Source organism: Lycorma delicatula, chromosome 12 (assembly GCF_047948215.1).
Source record: "Lycorma delicatula isolate Av1 chromosome 12, ASM4794821v1, whole genome shotgun sequence".
Taxonomy (NCBI): domain Eukaryota; kingdom Metazoa; phylum Arthropoda; class Insecta; order Hemiptera; family Fulgoridae; genus Lycorma; species Lycorma delicatula.
The window spans coordinates 10423311-10448345 of NC_134466.1; the positions used below are offsets into that span (position 1 = coordinate 10423311).

Here is a 25035-nt window from a genome sequence, read left to right on the forward strand (position 1 = left end):
ACAGGTCAAATCGTAGACCAAATGGTAACAAGGTCCAGCTAGAGAAGAAAAATGCGGAATAATTCACACTTCAAATTACGATTTAATAAAACCGTGGTGGGGGGTTATTAAATAAAGGGTTTAACAAACTTAAAATGTTTTATTATAACATTTGAAGTTTGTATCCTATTATAGGCGAGCGTACAACCGAAGAGTGCTTCACCAGATTATTCCGTTTTGGGAAGAGTTCTTTTCTCCGGTTAACTACGTAAGTTGTTCGATGTGTTCGTTGTGAACAAACCAAGTCTCTTTAATTAAGGTCTCTTTAATTAAGGGGGAAGATAGTTTCCTTTTTGTTAATAAAAAAAAGTAAATAATTTCTGTGTAAATTTTATTATCGATTTTGTTGTTGTCTCACTGCCTTAATCGGTTGTTCATTTTATAAATTATTGTAAATTTCGTAGTAAAATCAAAATTATTATCCGCGATAGAAAATTTACATATTTTATAAGTAGTTACAACTGCATTTGTAAAAATTTTAACTTCAACAACTTCTAGATATTATTTTTTGACGCTGGTGTCGAGGGTTATGATAATTCTTGCAGAATTTCTAGGTTGTTCCTAGTTTAAATAAATTTTATTTTTAAGACTTAAATGTACGCCTCATTTTGAGGAAAAATTAGGTGGCCTTAGAACAAAGCTTAGAGATGAAATAGAGAAACGTAGTGTCCGATTTAAATGAGTTTAAAATAATTTAATAAGTTAGACGATAGGCTAATTAAGATAGATCAGTTAGTCGATAGTAAATAAGAAAATAATGTATATGAAAAATTAAGCTTGATAGAACGTCTTTTGATTTCGTTTATCGCATAGAGTTGAAGATGAATTTTTCCATAGAGTTCCACGTACTTAGATAAAGTCGTACTCGCTCCTAAATAATCGTTTTAGTAAAGAAATAAACGATCACTAATTTTGAAAATAAATTCGGAGATAATTATTTCTGTTTTGAAAAAACGTGATTTTACGCATGAACAATGTTCGATATAAATGTTAAATAAATCATGAAAAATACTCGACCGGATGCGTTTTTATTCCGTTTTTGCATAGAGTTGAATACGGAATTGTCCATAGATTCAAGTAGAATTAAACGAAAAAGAGGTTTTTACTAATTCTTCTTGTACTAGCTCTGTCAAAGATTACAGCGTTTACAAGTTTTTTACTTATACTCTTAAAACTGAATTTTTATGTATCTATTTATATAAACACAAATTGTTTTTAAAATTATCTTTTTTAAATTTATCTTTTTAAATTCGATTTTATGAGACTTCTTAGTATTATTATCACCAGAATTTATAATTTTAATAAAACAGTTACAAAAATGATTTTTTGCACGTTAAATTACATTACCCTTTTTACCATGTCATTTCAGCAGAACAACTTGTAAAAATGTTTCTTATTTTCTCGTGTTATCGTTTAAAATTGCCTTTTTTAACGACTAATAAAAAAAGACTTTTGTTTAGGACTTTTTATACGCTTTAATATTCATCAAAGTAGCCGAGAGGTCCCGATGTCAATTTTTATCGCGTTATTTTGAACGATACATATTAAACTTTTTATAGGAGCGATTTGAAAATATTTTTATTTTTATTTAGGGAGCTAAAAGTTGTTATACCGAGCATTTTACCGCTCGGTTTTGAAGCAGCTTCCGTTAAAAAGCTGTCAACGAAAGACGGGAGGGAAACACCCACGTGCCTCGTCGCACGAAATGTGGCGGGGGCCACTACACGGCGAGGTGTGTGAAGCCGTGCGAGGAGCCCGCCTCATGCGCTAATTGTAAGGGGCCTCACCCAGCCAATTACAGGGGCTGTCCTTATTACAAGGAACAGCTCAACAAACAGAAGGGAACTGTGAAAAATTCGGCTATTATTGACGGTCGCAGCTTGGCGCGGGTGGCCGGAGGGGGGAAACCAAGCCACACACCAGAGGTAGCCTTACCTACGGCAAAAGTGACGGTGGAAAAAGGGGAATTTCCTACCCATACACCAGCTAAATCTAAACTGGCAGTCGTCGCCAAAGAGGTGGGGACAAAACAACCGCAAAAGTCAGCTGAACAGGGAAATAAGGTAGCCAAGCAAACGGCAAAAACTAAGAGGGCGGGTTCCAATCCCACGACGGTCCCAGAAGCCCCACGCACCACCAAAAAGGCGTCGACATTAAACGGTCACTAAAGCGGCAAAACAAGTACGGCCGCACCCCTAAAGGAGAGTTCTGGTACGGACGTCTTGACACAAGTGACAATTAAGAATGTCCTACCGGAAATTCTTACTGTACTACCACGTCTGCTCCAGGCCTAATCTCTAAAGAACTGCATTCAGTCCATAATAGAGTGCCTTATGACCCTGCTGTCTAGGTATGGTTTTGCATAAGTTCAGATTACTGCAGTGGAACGCCAACTCAGTAGTAGGCAGGACGGCAGAACCCTGCCGTCTGACTGAGGATCTACTGGTAGACATGATAATGCTGTCTGAGACGTGTTCGAACGCGAACAAACAACTGACCGTTCGGAAATATTTTACGGATAGGCCTGTACGACCCGGACTGTTACAAGGCCGGATGTTACAACAATCCTAAAACCAAAATTTCAACATCCTACGCCTGATTGTTTTTGAGTTATAAGGGATTCTTGCATACGTACAGACGTCATGCCGAAACTAGTCAAAATGGATAGTCAGGGATGATCAAAATGGATATTTCCGTTGAAATCTGAAAACCCAAATTTTTTGAGATCACAATACTTCCTTTACTTCGTACAAGGAAATAAAAAGTTGAAAAACTTATACTTCGTACAAATTTTTCACCTCTCCCTAAGCTCTTTAATTATTCTATATTAGTAATTATCTTATATTAAAGAGCATTGTTTTCTTTTGGAAATCGCGTTTTTTTTCTTTTTTAATCTTTATCTCTTGTTTTTCTTTTTAATAAATAATTTTATAAAAAGTAAATAAGTTTAAAAAGATTTTTTCCTCACATAATTAACGAAAATATTCGCGAGTTGCGAAACAAAATCGTCAAAAAATAAATAGTACTTATTCTTTTTGTACAATTTGTGGCAAATAATAGGAAATTTCGTATTCGTTTTTATTTTTCATGCAACGTTTTTAGTGTTTTCAATGTGAGGGCTGTTGTTTTAGAAGAAAATAAATTAATTCATAATAACGGAATTAATGAAGTAAACATTTTACAAATTTTCCATTCGTAACTTATGTGTATGCACATTTAAGAAAGGAAACACGCAATCGATTTTTAATGATAAAAGAAAAATTAGAAATCACGATGTTTGTGAACAAAAGAAAAATAAAAAAATGACAACTTTTTCTTAAAATGAATAATTTACAGACATTCTGTAAAAAGGTTAATTTAACATAATTTTAAATTTAATTCATATTTTTATTTTTTTTTTACGTGACTTCTCATAAATACTTTATGCATCTTTATTACATTTCGACTTTTTTATAATAGAAAAAAATTAACGTAAAAAAATGCAATTTCACGATCATGCATTTTAAATATTCAGACTAGGTATTTAAGGTAACGATTTATTAGATTTTTTTAAATCGTTTCTTGCCGAATTAGTTATCTCACACTTCCTGAAACATACTGCACAATCCATAAGGTAAGTATGTATGTTGATTAATTTAAACTTAGAAAAAAATCACAAATTACTGACTTTTTTTGTAAGGTAATAATTATATTTAAGTATAAGTTTTTCAATTTTTTATTTCCTTGTACGAAGTAAAGGTAGTATTGAAATCTCAAAAAATTTGGGTTTTCAGATTTCAACGGAAATATCCATTTTGATCATCCCTGAATCTATTTTAACTAGTTTCGGCGTGACGTCTGTACGTATGCAAGAATCCCGCGTAACTCAAAAACAATTAGCCGTAGAATGTTGAAATTTTAGATTTAGGACTGCAATAACATTTAGTTTTGCACCTACATTTTGATTGCAATCGAGTCAACCAAAAGTGTTAAAAAAGCCAAATCCAAAAAAAATTGGATTTTGTACTTTCTCTTATTTGCAGTAATAACCCCTTATTGAGAACTTTTCAACGATATATCATAAGTGGTACTTATCTTCCTTGGTTCCAGAGTTATAGTCAAATGAAATTCTAATTAATGAAATATTCGGATCTTATTAGGCGAATCAGACTTCACCTCCTTTCTTCTAACTTTTTTTCTTTTAATTTAAATATATTGATTTATTAACAATGATTAACATCTGATGGTAAAAAAAAGTTTTACGATAGTAATAATTCACTAACAATACTAACGCTTGGCTACTAACTACTACTAAGTTTTTAAAAATGTTAATTTAAATATTCATCCTGAGATTCTAATACCCGATGATTCTAGTATTCTAAAAGTGAAATGAAGGATTTGAGTTATTGATTAATGTTCATGATTTACCGAAAAGTGTAACGCCTCGATGATCATTAACATAGTAAAATTTAACGTGATTACGTTGGATTTGAAATAATACCTAATCAATAGACACAACAGTGTTTGTTGGAGTTACTCTAATCCGCATTTAAAGTTGAAAAAGATTGTAACGTTCTAGGATTAATTGGGTGTTTACGACTTTCGAATGGTGGAATCGCATTTGCGAGAGCCTTTATTTAAAAGTAAAGTACGTATCGAAGAAAAATATTTTGATCGTTATATGTAGCTCTTTTGACAGACAGGAAAATAATCGCCATTAGTACAAACACATGTAATGCGTCTCGTATTATTTTCAACGTGCCGGGATGCACTAAAAAGCAAAAATTATTCTCAGAAAAAGGCTACTGGTTTTTCAATATCTAAAATGTAAGATCGGATAAGAAGTCGAAGAAACGAACGACGGTAAAGCATTTTGCTTCCTTGCAGGTGTAAATGTAGCCGGTGAATAGATACAAAAACGGCAGGTTTTAGCCGATTTGACAGTTTTGTCTGACGTTCTTGCATACCAGTATAGAATGCGAGTGCCAATACTTGTCAATATAAGATTCTGTGTCTGATTATAACTAAAAATAATAATTGGATTTTACCACTCCTCAACCATTAGTGCGAGGGGATAAGCCATAAAGCTATTGAGTAATAATTCAAATTTAATTTCCACGATACTAAACACAAAAGATTACGTAATCTAGCCGGTTTGGTTTCAATTTCATCGCTCGTACCGCTTCCTATTTTTTGCCCCTTCGGTAACCAGGTACCCTTCTTCCATATGACATTCGTTTTACACACATAAACTCTAAATTCCAGAACAAAATTAAAAGTAACACTTTTTAATAGAATAATAATTCTTATTTCTAAAAAAAATTTTTTACTTACTAATTGTGGGTTCTATTTATTTTCTAAGATGTGATTTATCGATTCTTATTTATTTTATACTTTTTTTTGTTTAGAAATTTTTGAGAAAATATATAATTGTATCAAACCAATTTCCGTGTGAAAAATAAGTAAGTAAGAAGATGAAGTTAAAACTGCAAATGATTTTTATTTTATTTTGTTGTGTTACTTTTGTAAAACAAACTTGTATCAAACTGAAAAAAATCAAGCCACCTGTAAAAAGTGTGTCGCTACCTTCGCTACCTTCGCTACCTTCGCAACCTCCGGAACCGGAAATAAGTATTACATATAAACAGAGACATGGGGAAATTGCATGTACTGACGTAGGAATCGTAGATTTTTCCAAGATAACATACTCATTTCATGTTATTACTTTTCATGAAAATATAAAAAAAACATTCAATGAGGTAATATACTGTATTTTTCTTCTTTTTTATAATTATATTAATTCGTTTTATTTATGAATTTTTATTTTAAATAACTTAGAATGGATATAAGTAGAAATAAATTTCCATTTATTAAACTTCACTTAATCATGTTGTTTCTGTAGTCATAACTTTGCACCCTTGTGTGAAATTTTCTGAAAAATAATTCCATTTTAATATATTGATTAGCGCTGCATCGTCTTTAAATTATGTGAATGATTATTTTGAAAATAAAACATTAAATATAATCGAAAAAAATCTTAATCGAATAAAAAATAGTAAAAAAATAATGTTTTTTTTGTTTATTTCTACAAAATTTGAACCAAACAGAAAACGAACGTAGCGATACCGAAACGTGGACTCCACAGTCCGCTTTTCGGTATCGTTCTGAGTCACTTGGGTTCATCGAAGATGTGAATCCGAACGGCAGTTTTTGTTCGACTCCAGCAACATTCAACATTACCTGCTCTTCTCTTAGGGAGGGAGTAGAAATAAGACTTCCTGTGAGACTATTATCTTCTCTGATAACTATCGGATCACCAAGATTTTTCCCATCATATTTAACTTCACCCTTAATCATATCTTGCCATGTAATTGTTAGTTTGAAATTGTGAGTCGAGTTGGTGGCTACGATAGTGTCAGCATAGTAGTTGGCTCTGATCAATTCCATTTCCTTTTTTCACTGTCGATATGACCTTCTGGAAACGGTCAGTAAAACCGATTAGAATGTCCCTATAAAGTTCAAACCAAATTTACCGTACTGGTACAGATATAGCGTATCGTTTGCAAGAAAACCGCTTTCTGGCGTAAAGATAGCACATATTTTACGATGAATGTTTGAGTAGTCATTTCTATGTCGGATATCGTTCAGTTCGGAACGGATTCCGCTAACAGAAAATCGATTCCATTGATAACGAGTCTGGCGTTAGTGGTTTCCTGATTTCGACAGCGTTTATTATTGCGCCGTGTACTCGTTTGCCTATCTACTCGTATGGTATATAATATTTTGTCTAATTTACGCCGTTGAAAAGTTTTGTAAATTAGATTATGATCTTTCTTTTAAATTTTCCAATTTTTTTTAACGGTTCTTATAATTTTGACGTATAAAGTTCTTTGAATTTTTAAATTTTTATCAGATTTTTTTTCTACCAAGATCTGTTACACCCATTTAATATATTTCAAATGAAAATACGCGGTTGAATTAAGAATTCAAATGAATATCCACTTAAAATTAGAGATTGTAAAACTGAATTTCATGCTATAATACTTACTGGAACCTGGATGTTCGACTACAATACTTTTGATTATACTAGGAGCTATAATTGATATCGCGTATATAATGAACAAAGGAAATTTAATAAATACAATGGTAACTATAATGTGTTATTTTTTCAAAACGAAATGAAAATATAATTTAAAATTACAGAGTTGGAATAGAAATTTCTTAATTTCTAAATCTTTTTATATCGTGCCGTACAAAGTACATCTCTTTATTTACTTGCCAGATATTTAAAAACAGATTTCAATTTCTTTTTCTTAATGATGAAACTAGTAAACAAAATTTATCCGTATACGGTTTATCTCAAGCTGCAGTTTTAAATATAAAAATACCTAATATACATAAATGATTTGCTTAAATTAATCCGGGACCACCGTAAGGTATAACATCAGAGGATGAGATGAATGACAATTTTTAGAGCTGGTGTAACTGCCATGCCTGACCGGGATTCGAACCCGGGACCTCCGGATTAAAGGCCTAGACGCTACCATTCCGCCACGGAGATCGGCTGATTAAATTAATCTGAAGAGTTGCAATGTAACTGCCGTTTCCAGATTATATGACGTTAATTTGCACCGATTCTTCATGGAGTGGCGTTGGAAAGGTAGCTGAAATATGACTCGGGGTCGTAAAATCGTGTGGTTTGCAAATGTACTGCACTGGTGCAGCTCTCATGTTTATTTTTACGTAAATCACTGCTTTCTTTTGTTTTATGATGTCGGGTTGTTTTATGTAGGTCGAGACGTACAACGGAAAGTGCTTGTTTATTCTTTTGCTATGAATTCGATCTCTTCATTGACCGATTAATTCGTCGAGCGCTTTGTCCAAATCATTTTTATCGGAAACTGTTATGTTTTTAGTTTTAATGCCGGTTTATCACGCTACATATTTCTTTTTTGCCGTAAAAAAAAATAATAATTCATCGTGATTTGTTTTCTCTCGCACTCGATTAGTCGTCGCGCGTATCGCTTCCTACATGTTAGCGGTGCAGTAACCGCACCCTTTTGCAGTTAATACGATGCATTTATACATCCGTTGTTGGCAAACGACTCCGTAACTTTATCGAATTCTTTTTCGAGCATCATATCCGATTCCTTCTATCTATTTACGACAATACTAATCGTCTGGTACGAAAAGAACGCAATGGTAGCTATAGAGTAACCTGTCAGAAGCCGATGTTATATCTGTTGCTGCAACAAAAAAGTCGTTAAATTTTATTAATATTGCCAATAAAATCGGGACAATTTTTGCGATAAAATTTTTATTTAATTTTGTGGCGGTCAAATCATTAACTATTAAATATTTATTAGTTTTATAGCAGTGTAATCTGTCCTATACTCAGCAGTGGTAAGAAAAGCCGTGACCTCATAGTTTTCTCTGGAACTAACAAGTGTGGGGGAATGAGGGGGGACGTCAAATGTTTTGTTGAAGCAGTCCTCTCTATATACTGATACACGTAAATTAATATTTTTACATTCTGCTTTTGTTTTCTTCCATGTTTAATACTTCTGTACAGAAAGACATGTGTTTTATTTGGAAATTTAATAAAAAGCTTAACAGCTGTTCGTTTACCCCGGTGGTCCATGTAAAATGAACTACTCACTTACTATTATATGTAGCGCATAATTATACTGTGATTATTGGCGTGTGTATATATATATATATATATATATATATATATATATATATATATATATATATGTATATATTGATTTGAATATATATTTTATTTATAAGCTAGATATTTAAATTAAATGTATTATTTTACAAAACAAAACATTGTAATTATGCTCTCAACAGAAAGCGATTTAAATTCGTTCTTATTTACGTCTAAGATTTTGACGTTTCAAAAACTTGCAAATTAATGAGAAATTAAATAGCTGTCGATTGCATTTATATGTTCGTAATGTATATGTAAACTTTTTTTAAATTTTTATTTGTCGTTCCCGTGTAAAACTTGTACGATTTTATTTCCTCACCGTCAGTTATAAAATTAAATTTTTATATTTTTTGAGGTAGCTTTTCTGTTTTGTAATGGAAAATCCTGGGCTCGAACCCCGATCGGTCTTAGCATTTTTCATAGGTCACAAACTCCTAACGTCTCTTGATAAGCGGTATATCTATTTAGGATAATTGTAGTTAGATAAGTAATTTAGTTATTAAAGGGTGATAAAACAAATAGCAAGCAATATTTCACACTAATATGAATTATATGCAAATTACAAATATACTTCTTTTACAACAGACTGCAAAAAGGAAAAATAAATTTAACGTCGATTCATCTCATCCATAGTGCAACTAGGAAAGAAAACTGAATTAAACTTTCAGAAATTACATTCTATTCTCACTGCTATCGGATTATATAGGAATATTTTACATAATTTTACCGTAGAAAAGTTTTTTGTGACGATCTTTGCGGTAAAAATTCTGTTGCTTTTTAATATGGCTGTCCCTTTTAATACGGCGAATGAGTGGGAAATATAGCAATCATTCTTGCTGACATTTTGATTTTTTTTCAGGGCTTGTATATGGTAAACCTTTGGATTTTGGTGAAGGATAAAAAACCCTCTCAACCAAGAGCATATGTGGTTTGTTCCCTGATCAACGTTACGGTGAGTAATTACTGATTAAATATTGTATAAATTGGAAAACAGTATAACACTAAAAGTCAAACACATCAGTTTATGTATAAAATAGACGACAATTATTTAAATTGTTTTTTTTTACTGTTATTTAAAAATCGCGACTAAAAATATTTGTTTTAAGATTTTTTGCATGTACTGTTTATTTGTCTATTATTATCGTTCATTACTATTATTTCTGTTATTTTTTTTCAATATATGTTTTATCTAGAGTGTTTATTAATGATTGTAACAATCGAAACGGTCATCTGTTAAGATTTTAAATAAAATTTTAAATGTTACACGATTGGTTTTTTAAATTATTTTCTTAACATTTATAGTTCAGTATGTATATATTTAATAATAAAAAGTAAGTTCACATCATAATATTAAAATTTAGTCCCAAAATATTTCTACGTTCTTCAATTTTATATATCGCCGAAAGTTTAACTAAAACGGGAACAGTTATAAAAATAAGATTTTTTCTTTAAACTTAAATTCAAATTTAAGTTATTATTCTAACCGGTGGCCATGTAAATAGTATAGTATTTAAAAATATGTACAAAAAAATAACTTACCCGTACGTGAAATTTCGTTTTTGTTTCTGAAACAAATTTAATATGCCTATCAAATACACGTAAATGTTTCTGTTTAGACATTTTTTATAAAATCCTTATTCGAGTTCCTTCAAAAATAAAAATCTGCCTTTGTTTTACGAAAGAAAAAAGATATCTTAAATGATATTTATTCGTTTTAAGTTCTATCTGATCGCATTACGCATCTGAGTTTTCTTTACTTTGGATGGACATTTTTATATTTCCTACTATCTTATCGGTATAATTTAATCACACGAATAACTGTAAATATAGGATTTTGAAATATTAAGTTATTTTTTATAACTATTTTTTATTTCAGTAAATTTATTTTTCAGAATGTGAAATTGATAGACGGCTTAAATTACGAGAACATAATCCCAGAAAAAATATATATACGTAAGTTTTTTGAAGAATATTATATTTTACTGCTTTTTATTTTTATTTTGACCATTGTGGTTGGTTATTGAATACTATTATACGATTTGAATAGGCATAGTAAGGGTTTATTAAGAGAGGACTCGGAAATATACAACAGCGTTTAAGAATTTATAATACTACGTTGATTTACGACATTATTGATTTTAACGATCAACATAAGTTGGAATAACAGAATCCAAAACGATTAATGAGAGATTTAAATAAAAATAAATATTAGATCGGAAAATTATAATAGTAACAACATCAAGCCAGATAACCGATGTTTTAGAAAGGATTAAAGAATAGTTTTTCTCCTGTAAATAAAATAAAAAAATATAGCATCGAACATAAACCATCAACTTCAACGTTACATTACATATCTTACGCTATTTAATATCCACATTTATTTGTATCAGTACGTTGCTTAGATCGGAAGATATGCAGCATTAAATACAAAACTGGAATATTTCGGTTCAGAAAAATTGTACATAAACATACAAAAAATTAATAAAAGCTAAACTCTTAAGCTTTTAAACGAAATATTATCAGTTTACTAATAATATTTCGTTTCTCCCCATTCGATCGATCAAACAATTTTTACAACTTTTCTTCTCACTGATTTTTCTTTTTTAATTTGATGATTATTGAAGGCTGAAGTATACTGTCAAAAAGTAGAGTATTGAAGCTTTATTTTTTATTTTTTTCATTCGTCTCTCTAAGTCTCATGGTTGTAATGTTAAAGTATTTTGAATACAATAATTTTTTATCTAAAATACAGGTGTCCCTTAAAATTTTTGTACTAATATAGTAGGTATTTAATTTTAGTTTGAAATATCAGGAAAACATAATATTTCCTTTTTTTTTTAATCAGCCATCACCTTCTTAGACCTCGTGAACGCCCCCAATTTTCTTCTGTGGGCCTTCTTACACCCCCGCTGAAGAGGCCTCCAGCGCCCATATTGAGAACGAACACTTTAAACGATCCGATAGAATTTTTTAAAAGATTTTTAACTGAACGGATTCTCGAATGTCATTCCATCACTTCTTGAATAATTTATAGACATATCTCAAAATAAAAAAAACAATAAGGGTAAACTTTCCTTCGATCGGAAAATATCACCTTCAGAAAAACAGTGTTAAGGAGGGAGACGACCAATTTATGGGGATAGACGAAGTTCATTTAACGATCCTTTTATGACTAACACATAAATATCGTTATTAAAGGTGAATTTTCCCTGTAGTTAAACTAAAATTCTCTACCGTTTTGACACTTCTCTATCGTTATTCGTTGGCTGCGGGGAATTAGAAAATTATAATCCGAGGTGAATAACAGTTTTAATGAGACATTTTTAATAATATAATATTATAATGCTCAAAATCAATTTGTACGATGTAATGATTTTCTTTAATATAACAAAGGAATTGGAAACGTAATGCAGATTTTTTCATAATCTAAAAACTAAATGATTGCGTCAGGGAATAAATACTCCCAAAACAATAAAATTGTAAAGGTTTCGGCGAGAGTTTGCCGTCAGTTGAAAACATCAAAATTCGACAATTTATTTATTTATAGTTCTTCAAAAACACATTGTCCGAATCAGAAGAGTACAGATATGTATGAACGCGAGATAATAATTGTTATATATATTTTTTTTACTTCATTTTCTCACACGGAAATATACACCGTTAAATATTTTATTCCTATATATTGAATATTAAATATTCATAAATATTAAATATTTTAATCCTCTACTAATATTGTAACTAAACGATAGAACTTCAATACAAAAGAAAAATATGAAATCATCGAGAAATAATTGGAGATACACAATTTTTTTTTTATACCTGTATATATACTTAATAACACAAATCATAAAATAAAAAATTCTCACAAATATGTTGATTGAAAGTGCAAAAACTCTTATGTCATATAATGCAATGTAATATGTCTTTTAATGTAACTAATATATTTGGGGGTTTTAAGTAGGAATAACTAACTACCTTTTTAATACCGTTCTTTTCACGTAAATAATGTACATTCCTAATATGAAATAAATCGGACCATAAATACAATTTTTTAAACATAACCACCCCAGCGCCACCAGATAGTTCTAATTGCAGAATGAAAATTTTACGAATTTATTTCTGTTTTATTCATTCCTTTTTTAATATAACTAGTATAATCTTTTTAAATTTTTTATCAGAATCGTTATTTTATTTATATTTTAAATAATTTTTCAAATGTTGAAATGTCGATTTGCGAGTTGGTCAGAGTAAATAAGTCTTTGGTATTTCATCCGTCGGCAAAACTCTCGCCGGCGTCATTTTACCGAACGACTTAATAAGAACCGTTGAAAACTGAAATTAGCGGTGGAGCGGTAACTTAGTGCTCTTTCGTACTGAAAGGTCCCGGTTTGCGTCCCAATCAGGCTTTTAAAACGCATTAAATTTGCATACGGAGTGCGTACTGTTGAACATTGGGTTACTAATGTGTAAATAATGCTGAAATTAATAATTATAGAAATATTTTATTTAAATGGAGATATTCATTGTCATACTTTATAACGATTAAATTTATTTTCTTGGTAAAAAAAAAAGTAGAAATCCATTTTTTTTTTTAACAGAAAGTCGCTTTTTTGAACTACATTCTTTTCATTGCTGGTATGATGTAAATTAATAATTTGTTTTTTTTTACAGTAAAAAAAATTACTTCTTAAATTTATTATTAGATGTAAACATGTATAAACAAGTAAATATACAATTAGACTGTTTTTTTTTAATTCTATCGCGACGGGGATTTAAGATTTATTTTAATTACATTTTAAAGCTACATTGATGTTTCTGTCGATCGGAAGAAAATTCGTTTATTCATTAATTCAAAGATGACTACAGACAAAAAAATAAAAATAATTTGGCTGACTCGTTTTTACAGCATCCAGATCCGGGGACCTTTACCGATTTTAACATTGAGTTCAGTTCTTATCAAGACGGTGAAGCGGGCGGTTGATAACGCTTTCTACGTTACTGTGCGGTCTCCTGCCGTGGATATAAAATCTTTTTAATAATTTCAGTGCATATTACGAGAAAATTTTATTGATTACATTAGATCATATAATTTTACTTTAATCGCTATGGAAACTCGTGTGATGTGTGTAACAAAATATATACGAACAAGAAAGAAATCATAGAATACTGCGTTTGCAAATCGTACTTCATCTGACGTGCACATGAATCGGATCTCTTGAAAACATTACTAAGCTGAGATCACGTAAGAATATCTGGAAATGCGATATATGCGTGAAGGTTCCGGGTCAAACGTTGGAGACGAAGATTTAAATCATATATAAACAAACCTACACAATTACAAAACAGTCTCGATGGCGTAATTCAACCGACCAGCTAGCTGTTCCGTTGGGCAGAGTGGTGTGATTGGGGAGATCCTGAAGACTTCTATCGTTGACCGTTGCTGTACATCATTTCATATGAAATTTACAAACTTTGTAAAAGATAAGACAACATCCGATAATATTATCGATAAAATAAATTACGATGAACTTAAATCTAGTTTACATAAAGAAAACTGGAACGACGTATGCAGTAATAACACTGATATTAGTAACGAATTTTATTAATAAACTTACCGACTACTTAAATAAACATAAAAAGATTATTAAAATATCAAATAAAAATAAACCGCTAAAACAATGGATATATTGCAGCTGATGGATGAACGTAGAAAATATAAGAATGCTAATGATGAAGAAAGTAAAAGGAACTATCGGCAATTAAGAAATGCTATAAATAGGAAGTGCAAACTGGCGAAAGAAGAGTGGATTAAAGAAAAGTGTTCAGAAGTGGAAAGAGAAATGAACATTGGTAAAATTGACGGAGCATACAGGAAAGTTAAGGAAAATTTTGGGGTAAATAAATTAAAATCTAATAATGTGTTAAACAAAGATGGTACACCAATATATAATACGAAAGGTAAAGTCGATAGATGGGTGGAATATATTGAAGAGTTATACGGAGGAAATGAATTAGAAAATGGTGTTATAGAGGAAGAAGAGGAAGTTGAGGAGGATGAAATGGGAGAAACAATACTGAGATCTGAATTTAAGAGAGCATTAAAAGATTTAAATGGCAGAAAGGCTCCTGGAATAGACGGAATACCTGTAGAATTACTGCGCAGTGCAGGTGAGGAAGCGATTGATAGATTATACAAACTGGTGTGTAATATTTATGAAAAAGGGGAATTTCCGTCAGACTTCAAAAAAAGTGTTATAGTTATGATACCAAAGAAAGCAGGGGCAGATAAATGTGAAGAATACAGAACAATTAGTTTAACTAGTCATGCATCAAAAATCTTAACTAGAATTTTATACAGAAGAATTGAGAGGAGAGTGGAAGAAGTGTTAGGAGAAGACCAATTTGGTTTCAGGAAAAGTATAGGGACAAGGGAAGGAATTTTAGGCCTCAGATTTATAGTAGAAGGAAGATTAAAGAAAAACAAACCAACATACTTGGCGTTTATAGACCTAGAAAAGGCTTTCGATAACGTAGATTGGAATAAAATGTTCAGCATTTTAAAAAAATTAGGGTTCAAATACAGAGATAGAAGAACAATTGCTAACATGTACAGGAACCAAACAGCAACAATAACAATTGAAGAACATAAGAAAGAAGCCCTAATAAGAAAGGGAGTCCGACAAGGATGTTCCCTATCTCCGTTACTTTTTACTCTTTACATGGAACTAGCAGTTAATGATGTTAAAGAACAATTTAGATTCGGAGTAACAGTACAAGGTGAAAAGATAAAGATGCTACGATTTGCTGATGATATAGTAATTCTAGCCGAGAGTAAAAAGGATTTAGAAGAAACAATGAACGGCATAGATGAAGTCCTACGCAAGAACTATCGCATGAAAATAAACAAGAACAAAACAAAAGTAATGAAATGTAGTAGAAATAACAAAGATGGACCACTGAATGTGAAAATAGGAGGAGAAAAGATTATGGAGGTAGAAGAATTTTGTTATTTGGGAAGTAAAATTACTAAAGATGGACGAGGCAGGAGCGATATAAAATGCCGAATAGCACAAGCTAAACGAGCCTTCAGTAAGAAATATAATTTGTTTACATCAAAAATTAATTTAAATCTCAGGAAAAGATTTTTGAAAGTGTATGTTTGGAGTGTCGCTTTATATGGAAGTGAAACTTGGACAATCGGAGTATCTGAGAAGAAAAGATTAGAAGCTTTTGAAATGTGGTGCTATAGGAGAATGTTAAAAATCAGATGGGTGGATAAAGTGACAAATGAAGAGGTATTGCGGCAAATAGATGAAGAAAGAAGCATTTGGAAGAATATAGTTAAAAGAAGAGACAGACTTATAGGCCACATACTAAGGCATCCTGGAATAGTCGCTTTAATATTGGAAGGACAGGTAGAAGGGAAAAATTGTGTAGGCAGGCCACGTTTGGAGTATGTAAAACAAATTGTTGGGGATGTAGGATGTAGAGGGTATACTGAAATGAAACGACTAGCACTAGATAGGGAATCTTGGAGAGCTGCATCAAACCAGTCAAATGACTGAAGACAAAAAAAAAAAAAAAAAAAAACAATGGGTCATTCCGAACGCGGTAGCTGCTATGAAAGAGAGAGACATAATGCACCGTAAATTATTAAAACAACCTTTGAATACAAAACTAAAAGATTATTATAAGAAATACAGGAACACATTACTGAAATATTAAATGAAAAAAGAAATTACACTTTATTAGGTTCAATTATCGGGAACGTAATAAATTAAATAAATACTTTACAAATGAAAGAGAAAATTATGCAAGTTCGATATTAAAAAATACAAATAACTCAGATCTGCCTCTTTCGTTAAACCCGTTAGAAATTTCTACTTCTTTAGATTTTTATTTGTTGGGATAAGAAATTATTTATTAGGTGAAATATTAAATGTATTTTTAAAATAACTCGTCACCTGGAATCGATAACATTAATGCTTCTTGCTTAAAAGAAATAAGTAACTACAGAGTAAAACCACTTGAACACGTAATAAATAGATGTTTTATTGAAGAATATTTTCCTACTAAATTTAAAATAACCAAAATAATCCCAGTACATAAATCAGGAGATAAGAACAACCCGGCAAATTGCAGATCTATAAGTCTGTTAAGTAATTTTTCCAAAATAATTGAACAAAAATATTAAAAACCCGAATAATAAAATTTCTTGATAAAAATATTTTATTCATCATTCAAAAAATTTTGAATGATGAATGATTTCAAAAATCATCATTTCAAAATATTTTTTTTTCATTCAAAATCAGTAGAAAAAATCAATCTGGAAAATAAACAAAAGGAACGGTTTTACATTTTACTAGAATAATTAACAATTTTAATAAACAATAAGTAAAACAAAACAGATTATTTATCGTACGCTTCTCATATTTCATATGTTGTGGCTAAAAATAATTCTTTCGGTATTCGAACACCAATCAAAAGTGAAGTAAAATTTTTCGGAAACTTATATTTATTATTAAGCAATTTATTTGTATTTCAGGATTTTAGGTAACACTAATAGACAAAAACATTTTGTAATGTTCCTCTATGTGTGATACTTTCTTGAATTGCTTTTTTGCGTACGTTACAAATCTGTAAATAAATATTTCTGTCACCCTTAGTTTTAAATAAATTACGCTTCAAAAATAATTAAGGAAAAATATAAATAAAATTTGTAATTTTGCATGACCATACCTGTGTTAGAATGACTTCGCTGATGCTTTTCTTTTACAAATAGCCTCAAGCACACCCCGAATTAATGGGGTGTCAAGCACACCCCATTAATTCGGGGTGTATTGTCCAAGAGTAATCGGCTAGCACGTTAGTAATCCAATTCCCTTTATAGCGGCTTTCCATCACCGAAATGTCTTGGTGGAAACGTTCACCGTGTTCGTCACTTACATCTCTGCGATTATCCGGGAAAAAATCCAGATGTGAGTGAAGGATATGTGTTTTCAAAGACATATTACATCTCGTAGCTCTGTATGAAGAAAGAAGTGATTAAAAATATCGTAGTAATTGTCGGATTTTTGTTTGCCGAGAAAATTTTGGCAAATATCTTTAAATGAAGCCCAAGCTGCACTTTCTACATTATTTAAAATCGAGTTAAATACATCATCTTTGACCGACTCTCTTATTTGAGGACCGATAAATAATCCTTCTTTAATTTTTCCTTCACTTACGTTCGAAAATTTCTGTCTGGTGTACAAAAATCCGGGAATATCCTTTTTCATTGCTTTTACAAAATGCTTCATTAGTCCTAGCTTGATATGGTGAGGGGGTAAAAATATTTTTTTATGTTCAACTAAGGGCTCGTGAATAATATTTTTCCCATTTGGAGTTGTCTCGTTTCTTCCACTCTTTGGTAACATAATGTTTATCTCCGGCTCGGCTGTCCCATTCGCAAAGAAAATACTTGTACTGGTATAGCCTAACTGCATGCCCAACAAAATAGCTATAACTTTCAAATCACCTCATATGTTACAGCTGTGTTTTGTAATAGTTTAATTTTTCAAGAACGTTTGCATCATATCGTATGTGTCTATCAAATTAATACCGAAAGAGATTGGTATAGAAGGATATTTGTTACTGTTGTGTAGTAGAACCGCCCCAGTCATCAGGTTTATGAGCTAGTTCTAAGTGCAACACAAGCTCATGTACTGATGAGGAATAAACCAAATTATTATCATCAATAAAGTACTGAGAAAGTTTTTGTAGTCGGCTTCGAAAGCCCGAAATTTTTGTATTTATTTTAAGTAAATTCCAACATTGTAGTCTTGATCCTAACACTACAGCTTTATTTTTTGATAAATTTAAATCCCTAACCGAGTCATTTAACTCACCTTGTGATATAAGATGCGACTTATCGGAAGATATTTCAAAATGAAAATCATTGTTGTCTTCTTCAGTACTGTCTGATTCTTCATCGATGATTTCGAACACATTCATAGGTAGCTCAGGAACTGGAATAATTTCACGGTGAGGTACAGGCCTGATTGCAGATCGCAATGAAGGATATTTTACAGTATGTTTAGTGTTTAGAAATTCCAGATAACTTGTTAACCAAAAGTAGCAATCGGTTACATGATCCTTCAGTTCACGCCAAGCCATAGGTAATCCAGATGGCAAAGCCTTCCGTGTATCTTTCACCCATCCTCTTAAATACACAGAAGAATTAGCGGTTTCTATATGAGTAGCCCACGTCTTATCCTAATCACCAATTTTCCACTGAACGTACAAACGATATGGTTTTTTAATTAAAGGTGTAATGTTTTTTTCTATTGGAATTTACGGTAAGCTCTCTACATAAATAACAAAAGACATCCAAATAATCTACACAATTTCGAGGGATGATGACGCTGCATTGTTAACAAACTTAAGACAGCAATAAGACTGAACAAAATTAATACTTTCCTAAGTCCAGTGCTTAATACAAACAACACAGGTGTGTTTTCAGCTACATGTTTTGACCTGCATAGACATGGTTAATCTTGTTCATGAAGGCTCACTCTTCAGTATTAGATACGATGTCAGAATATGTAACTATGATATGATTTAATTCTTTGTCTAGTATTGTTTATTTGTAGCTTACAAATTATGTTAACAAAGTTAAACGATAAAAAGTGAGGTAACAAAATATACTATACGAGCTTAAAATGCTAACTATACGTTGACAAACGGAAAAAAATCCTTTAAGTAAAATTTAAATTTTTCAAAAATGGTGGGTTATAGAAATATTCTGAGTTCATGTTCGTTTTCAGCATCAAAAAACAGATTATAATCATGTATCGCATGTTAGGAAACAAAAATTATGTTTACCAGTAGCAATATTCTTCGATTTTCCCAAGGCGTTTGACACACTAACTCACAAAATTTTAATATATAAGCTAAATTACTATGGTGTAAGAGGACCACAAGAACTGTTTGAAAACCACCTTAAGGGTAGAACTCAAATTCTGACTTTAAATAATGTCAGTGATACAGAAAATCCTCAAACTTCAGATTACCACAAGGTACTGTTATCTCGCCAATAGTTTTTTAAATATGTATCAACGATCTTTTAAAACTAAACCTTCCTAGTGGTACCATAGTATCCTTCGCTGATGACACAGCTTTTGGGGCTAGACGTCGGATGAAGTGTATAAGAACGCTACCACGGATTACTTATGGTAAATTATTGGTTTGAAAACCATATTTTTATGCTCAACATAAATAACACAAAATATATGTCGTTCTCGTCTACTGAAACCGGCAAGCCGCCTCGTGAATTTCAACTAAAACTACATACGTGTTGTTCAGTAATAGCGAATCGATATACAGTAACTGTCGTTGTCAATCGATTGACGATGTCAAGTCAATAATATATCTCTAAATAATATTGGACGATCATATAAAGTGATCGTCCATACACGTAGAGTATTTAACATTAAGAATAAAATAACTTATTCATATTTTTTTATAAAAGAAACGAAATTAAAGATCTCGAAATAATAAGAAATATATATTTTCCATATCCTCATTCACTTTTTCAATATGAAATCGAGGTATGGGGAAAAACACATGATACCATTTTGCTCCAGAAATATTTAATTAGAGCAGCTCTTGGTAGACCAAGATTATATCCCGGTACACGCTTGTTTGAAGAATTTAATGTACCTACTTCGAGACAAATATATGTCAAGAAAGTAATACTACACGTAAAAAAATATATAAATTGCTTTAATTTAAAAATACACCATAGAATACTCGTTCAGCAAGAACTAATACTTATACCACCTTCTTTTCAGAATTAATTGTTTGCAAACGTCAATTTTCGTATTACTCCAGTAAATTTTCTAACAAAGTCCTGAATCATTTTAACGTCCAAATAATAAAATATTAATCTTATCAAAAACGAGTGAATGGGTGAAACACAATATATTTTTTAAATTACCAAATTTAAATTAAAAAATAATCCACACTAATAACAATAAATTTAACATATTATTATAATGAATTGCGTACAAAAAATAAATTATTATACTACTTAACATTAGAAAATCTACATATAGAACACTGTGAATGTTTAAGCGAATGCTAAAGTTGTATAAATTCATAATGGTTTTCAGTTGTCTTATGTTATGAATATTTCCTGCTATCTAATAATGGGTTATTTTTTATTTCTCAATTAGGAAATTATTTTTTTCTCACTCTTTAGATTACAAATTTTTTGTATATTTTTTTGATTTCAACATCAATTGAAATAATTTTACATTCTGGTTCCATGTATTTTTTCTTTTAATTCTAGGTTATTTAACTTAATTTTTCAATATGTATATATATATATATATATATATATATATATATATATACTTTGATATATATATATATATATATTTATATATATATATATATTATGTTAGAAAAATCACGTATTTTTAATTAATTCTTTTAATAATATTCCCATTATTATGAGATGAAGTCGCGGCCAGCGCTCAAGATCTCTTTTAGTAGCTGCGTCAAGGATAAATTTGTTTATTAGGATTGTGTATGTAATTTTCAATTGACAATAAATAAAATTTAAGAAAATTAACAGAACACTTATACTTCATGACCAACGAGAAATACTAACCGAAGTTCCTTCACCGTCCACTTATTCGGTAAAATAGGAATTCCTTTTTACAAAATCGAATATAGCGATATAAAGGATTTAATGTAGATTTCCGATTATTTTATTAATCGTTTATTTTCACCTAGTTTTGTACATACGGGTTTTCTTTCTCTGTGATGAGGGGAGGAATCCCATTTACGGACGAAACGTAGGGCTCATTAACAGGTTCCGCAAGATGTTGTTAAAGCGCGTATGTATACCTTTCTTTTTCCTGTTTAGCCTCCGGTAATTACCATTCAGATAATACTTCAGAGGATGAATGAGAATATGTATCAGTATAAATGAAGCGTAGTCTTGTACAGTCTCAATTCGACCGTTTCTGAGATGTGAGGTTAATTGAATCCCAACCACCAATGAACACCGGTATCCACGATCTACTATTCACATCCGTATAAAAATAACTCACTTTACTAGGACTTGAACGCTGAAACTCTCGACTTCCAAATCAGCTGATTTGGGAAGACGCGTTCACCACTAGACCAATCCGGTGGGTGCGTATGTATACCTGCGCCCTACCAACTAATCCCCCATTTTACCAACTTCCCTCCCGGGGCCGGACCCGCAATTAAGCCTTAAACAGCTCCGGGAGTTGCTTTCGAGTTGCAGAGATGTAGAGTCCACGTGTATCATCACCGTCGCCCATCCACGCAAGCGCGGACGAACGACGGCTCCACAGGAGGCTGTCCGTCGTCCATCAATCTCCAGCTTCTTTTTTCACCTCTGCCCTTAGAGGCCTTGGTTTCCAGCTTGTCTTCCTTAAGTAGATTATAAAAAAGAAGGAGAATAATATTTCAATACGCATTATTTTCCAAAAAAAATTAAGGGAGTTGATCGATAACGGAGTAAAGAGGATTAGCTGTTTTACCGGTCTTGATGATTTGTGTACTTAACGTATATATTTTTAAAAAAAGTTCCGCTGTCCCGGCATTTTCTGAGTAGATTGAGGAAACCGTGGAAAATATTTTTCAGGCATCTGAATACAAAATTACTCTTACATAATTAAAAGTAGAATTAAAAAATTAAATAAATAAAGTACATATAAATTAGAAAAATATTTAACTTTTTCGATACAAGGAATAAAACATGCGATCCAAAGACAAATTTTAACGCCGAATTTTTTCAAGTATGTAAACAGATTTTCTGCACCCACACCGTTTTTTTTTTTAATTTACAAACATGTAGGGCGCTGTTCATCCCATCTGTAATGTGGAAAACACATGTAGGATGTTTGGAATGTGGAAAATTCCCCTTTAGCGTCCAACAATAATTTGCGGTCGTGCTCTCACTACGATGCCATTACTACCCGTTCTCCATGACTAAAGATTTGCTGGTTGAAGCGTTTCCCGTGCTCGTCAGTAAACGCGCCGAAATTGTCTGGAAAGAAAGCCAAAAGAGAATCAAAAAAACGAATTTTTAGGTACATATTACTCCTCATACATTTGTCTGATTGTTATAACTCGGCCACAATGTTCTGATAGCGATAGTCGGATTTATGAATTCATAAACGATTTTTACGCTGAATTTTAGATTTGGCTTAACAGTTCTTCGAATATTCCATTTCTAATCAAAGTTCTATCGGGAATCCACAGAAATTTGTTCCTTTATTTCAGCGTCACTACCACGAGGAAACGTTTCTCTCAAATAATGAAATCCACCACAGTTTTTAACCATCGCCTTAATAAATTTTTCAAAAGCCCTAATTTTGAACGCAGTGAACGTAGATGAATCGTTTCTGAGGTAACTAGTAGGAAATGTACGACTTTTTTAGAGGCTTAAGTGCTTTACGATTTGGCCATTCCCTACTGATACAATGATTTTTCTTCTCCCTGCTATACAAAAGTAGCAAACGTTAGCGTTGCTGAAATGCAAACCCGTTATTAACGCAATAATATTTAAATCTCAAGAAATAGTCCAACGGTTACTTGTTCGACTGAACATTTTCTCATAGGATTTTTATATTATTATACGTTTCTTTCATATTAGATTTATATGTTCACGTTAGAACGAGGTAGTTTATAACCCACCTTTAGTTATCGTATGAGGTTCACGGGAAAAGATTCTGCCTCAAAACTTGTATTATTTTGCTCCTCATATCGAACTTCAGAGGCTACCTCATATTCTGATTAATTTTATAAAGTTTGATGTCTCGGAGGATGCTGAACATATAGGTCTTCATAATCAGGCAGTAGCCTTATAGCAGACGGTAAACTCGCGGACTGCAATACGCGTTCACTGTAAATAATTTAATACATACTCCAGCTTGCTTTACGGTATACTTAGTATAACTAAATAAAGTTTACCGTTTAAATTATTTTACTTATCTTTAGTCAAAAACTGTTTTAGGATTTTTTTTAATTTCTGAAATCTATAAATATTTCTTTTTTTTACAGCTTACAAAGTTCCTCCTATAGGTTATATTCAGTTTAAAATGGATGATGAAAAATTGTCACATAAGACATTCTTGTACATCACAATTTATCAACAAAATGATCTGGTTAAACCTGTAAAAAAGTTTAGGAATTTACCAAATATTGATCATATTAAATCACAGGTGGAATTTTACGACAGTGAAAATGAAAACATATATAATAGTTCAATTGGGGATGTTGTTTTTCATAAAGGCCTAGCCTTAAGTAAACAATTAACAAGATATTAAATAAAAATAAATTAATAATTAATTTCATACTCATCTAAGAAGTATTGTTGAATTTTAACATTAAATAAACAGATATGTAATTAAAATAGTGATTTTTTTTTTGATTTTTTTTATGACCTGTGCCCTGACGCGTAGGTAAGCTTTTATTAATCGAAAGAATAAAAAAAAGAGAAAATTAAGAATGCAAAACGACAAATAAATTTAAAAAGAGAAACCCCCAGAAATAACTACAAAGAGGAACAATGGAAAGAATTTCTATAATTATGTAGAAGATTTGGACAATACGTTTTTCAAAAATACACACACGAATAAATAAAATGATGGTTCGGCTGAAGTTACTACAGGCCAAATTATAGACCCGAAGATATAAATATTGCCAAGGGCCAGCGAGAATGGAAAATAGTTAAATAATTCAACTTCGAATAACACGTGATTTAATTACACTTGGGGGTTGGATATTACTTGAAGTTTATATTCTATAATAGGGGAGTGTACGAGCAAATAGAGTGGGTCATGAGAATATTCTGTTTCCGGATAGTAATTTCCGATCAGTTATTCGGACTAATAACCTTTTATTAGTTGTAGATTTCGTAGTAGAATCAGAAATATTATCTGCGATATAAAATTTACTTATTTTGTAAATACCTAGCTATTTAGCGAACAAATTGGAATAGATAATCTAACACGGGCGAATAAAGTGAGAAATCAAGAACAGCTTAACAGAAGAGGTGAACAGAGTAAAATAATGAATCTAAAAGGTATTCTGGAAGGAATTAGAGGAACAGGAAGGAGAATTTATCAACCGATTGTTGATATCAAAGACAAATGGAAGTGCAGCTGACAAAATTTTTATTTCTCAGAGACAGCCTATATTTTGAGAATCGCGGTAGATGACAGAACACTCATAATCTTCATTTTTTTTTTAATCTTGAAAAAGTATTTTATAGAGTC

General features: G+C 31.5%; 1 protein-coding gene across 2 annotated transcripts; it reads left to right on the forward strand.

Moving 5' to 3' along the window:
• The first annotated feature begins 3540 nt into the window (after window positions 1-3540).
• LOC142333207 (uncharacterized) lies at window positions 3541-24176 on the forward strand. 2 transcript variants are annotated; one of them, XM_075380182.1, is made up of 5 exons: window positions 3541-3652; window positions 5427-5777; window positions 9594-9686; window positions 10627-10687; window positions 23819-24176. In XM_075380182.1, the coding sequence occupies exons 2-5, from the start codon at window positions 5493-5495 to the stop codon at window positions 24082-24084; spliced, it is 705 nt and encodes a 234-aa protein (XP_075236297.1). In that variant the 5' UTR covers window positions 3541-3652; window positions 5427-5492; the 3' UTR covers window positions 24085-24176. The 2 variants fall into 2 exon arrangements, with proteins under 2 accessions (XP_075236297.1, XP_075236298.1); XM_075380183.1 differs by lacking the exon at window positions 5427-5777 and having other exon boundaries at window positions 3586-3652.
• The last annotated feature ends 859 nt before the right edge of the window (window positions 24177-25035 follow it).

Bases quoted from the DNA above. Each gene is read 5' to 3' on its own strand.
- LOC142333207 (XM_075380182.1), top strand. From the start codon at position 5,493: ATGAAGTTAAAACTGCAAATGATTTTTATTTTATTTTGTTGTGTTACT. The intron at 5,778-9,593 runs GTAATATACTGT...ATTTTTTTTCAG, and splicing joins TAAAAAAAACATTCAATGAG to GGCTTGTATATGGTAAACCT. The intron at 10,688-23,818 runs GTAAGTTTTTTG...TTTTTTTTACAG, and splicing joins CCCAGAAAAAATATATATAC to CTTACAAAGTTCCTCCTATA.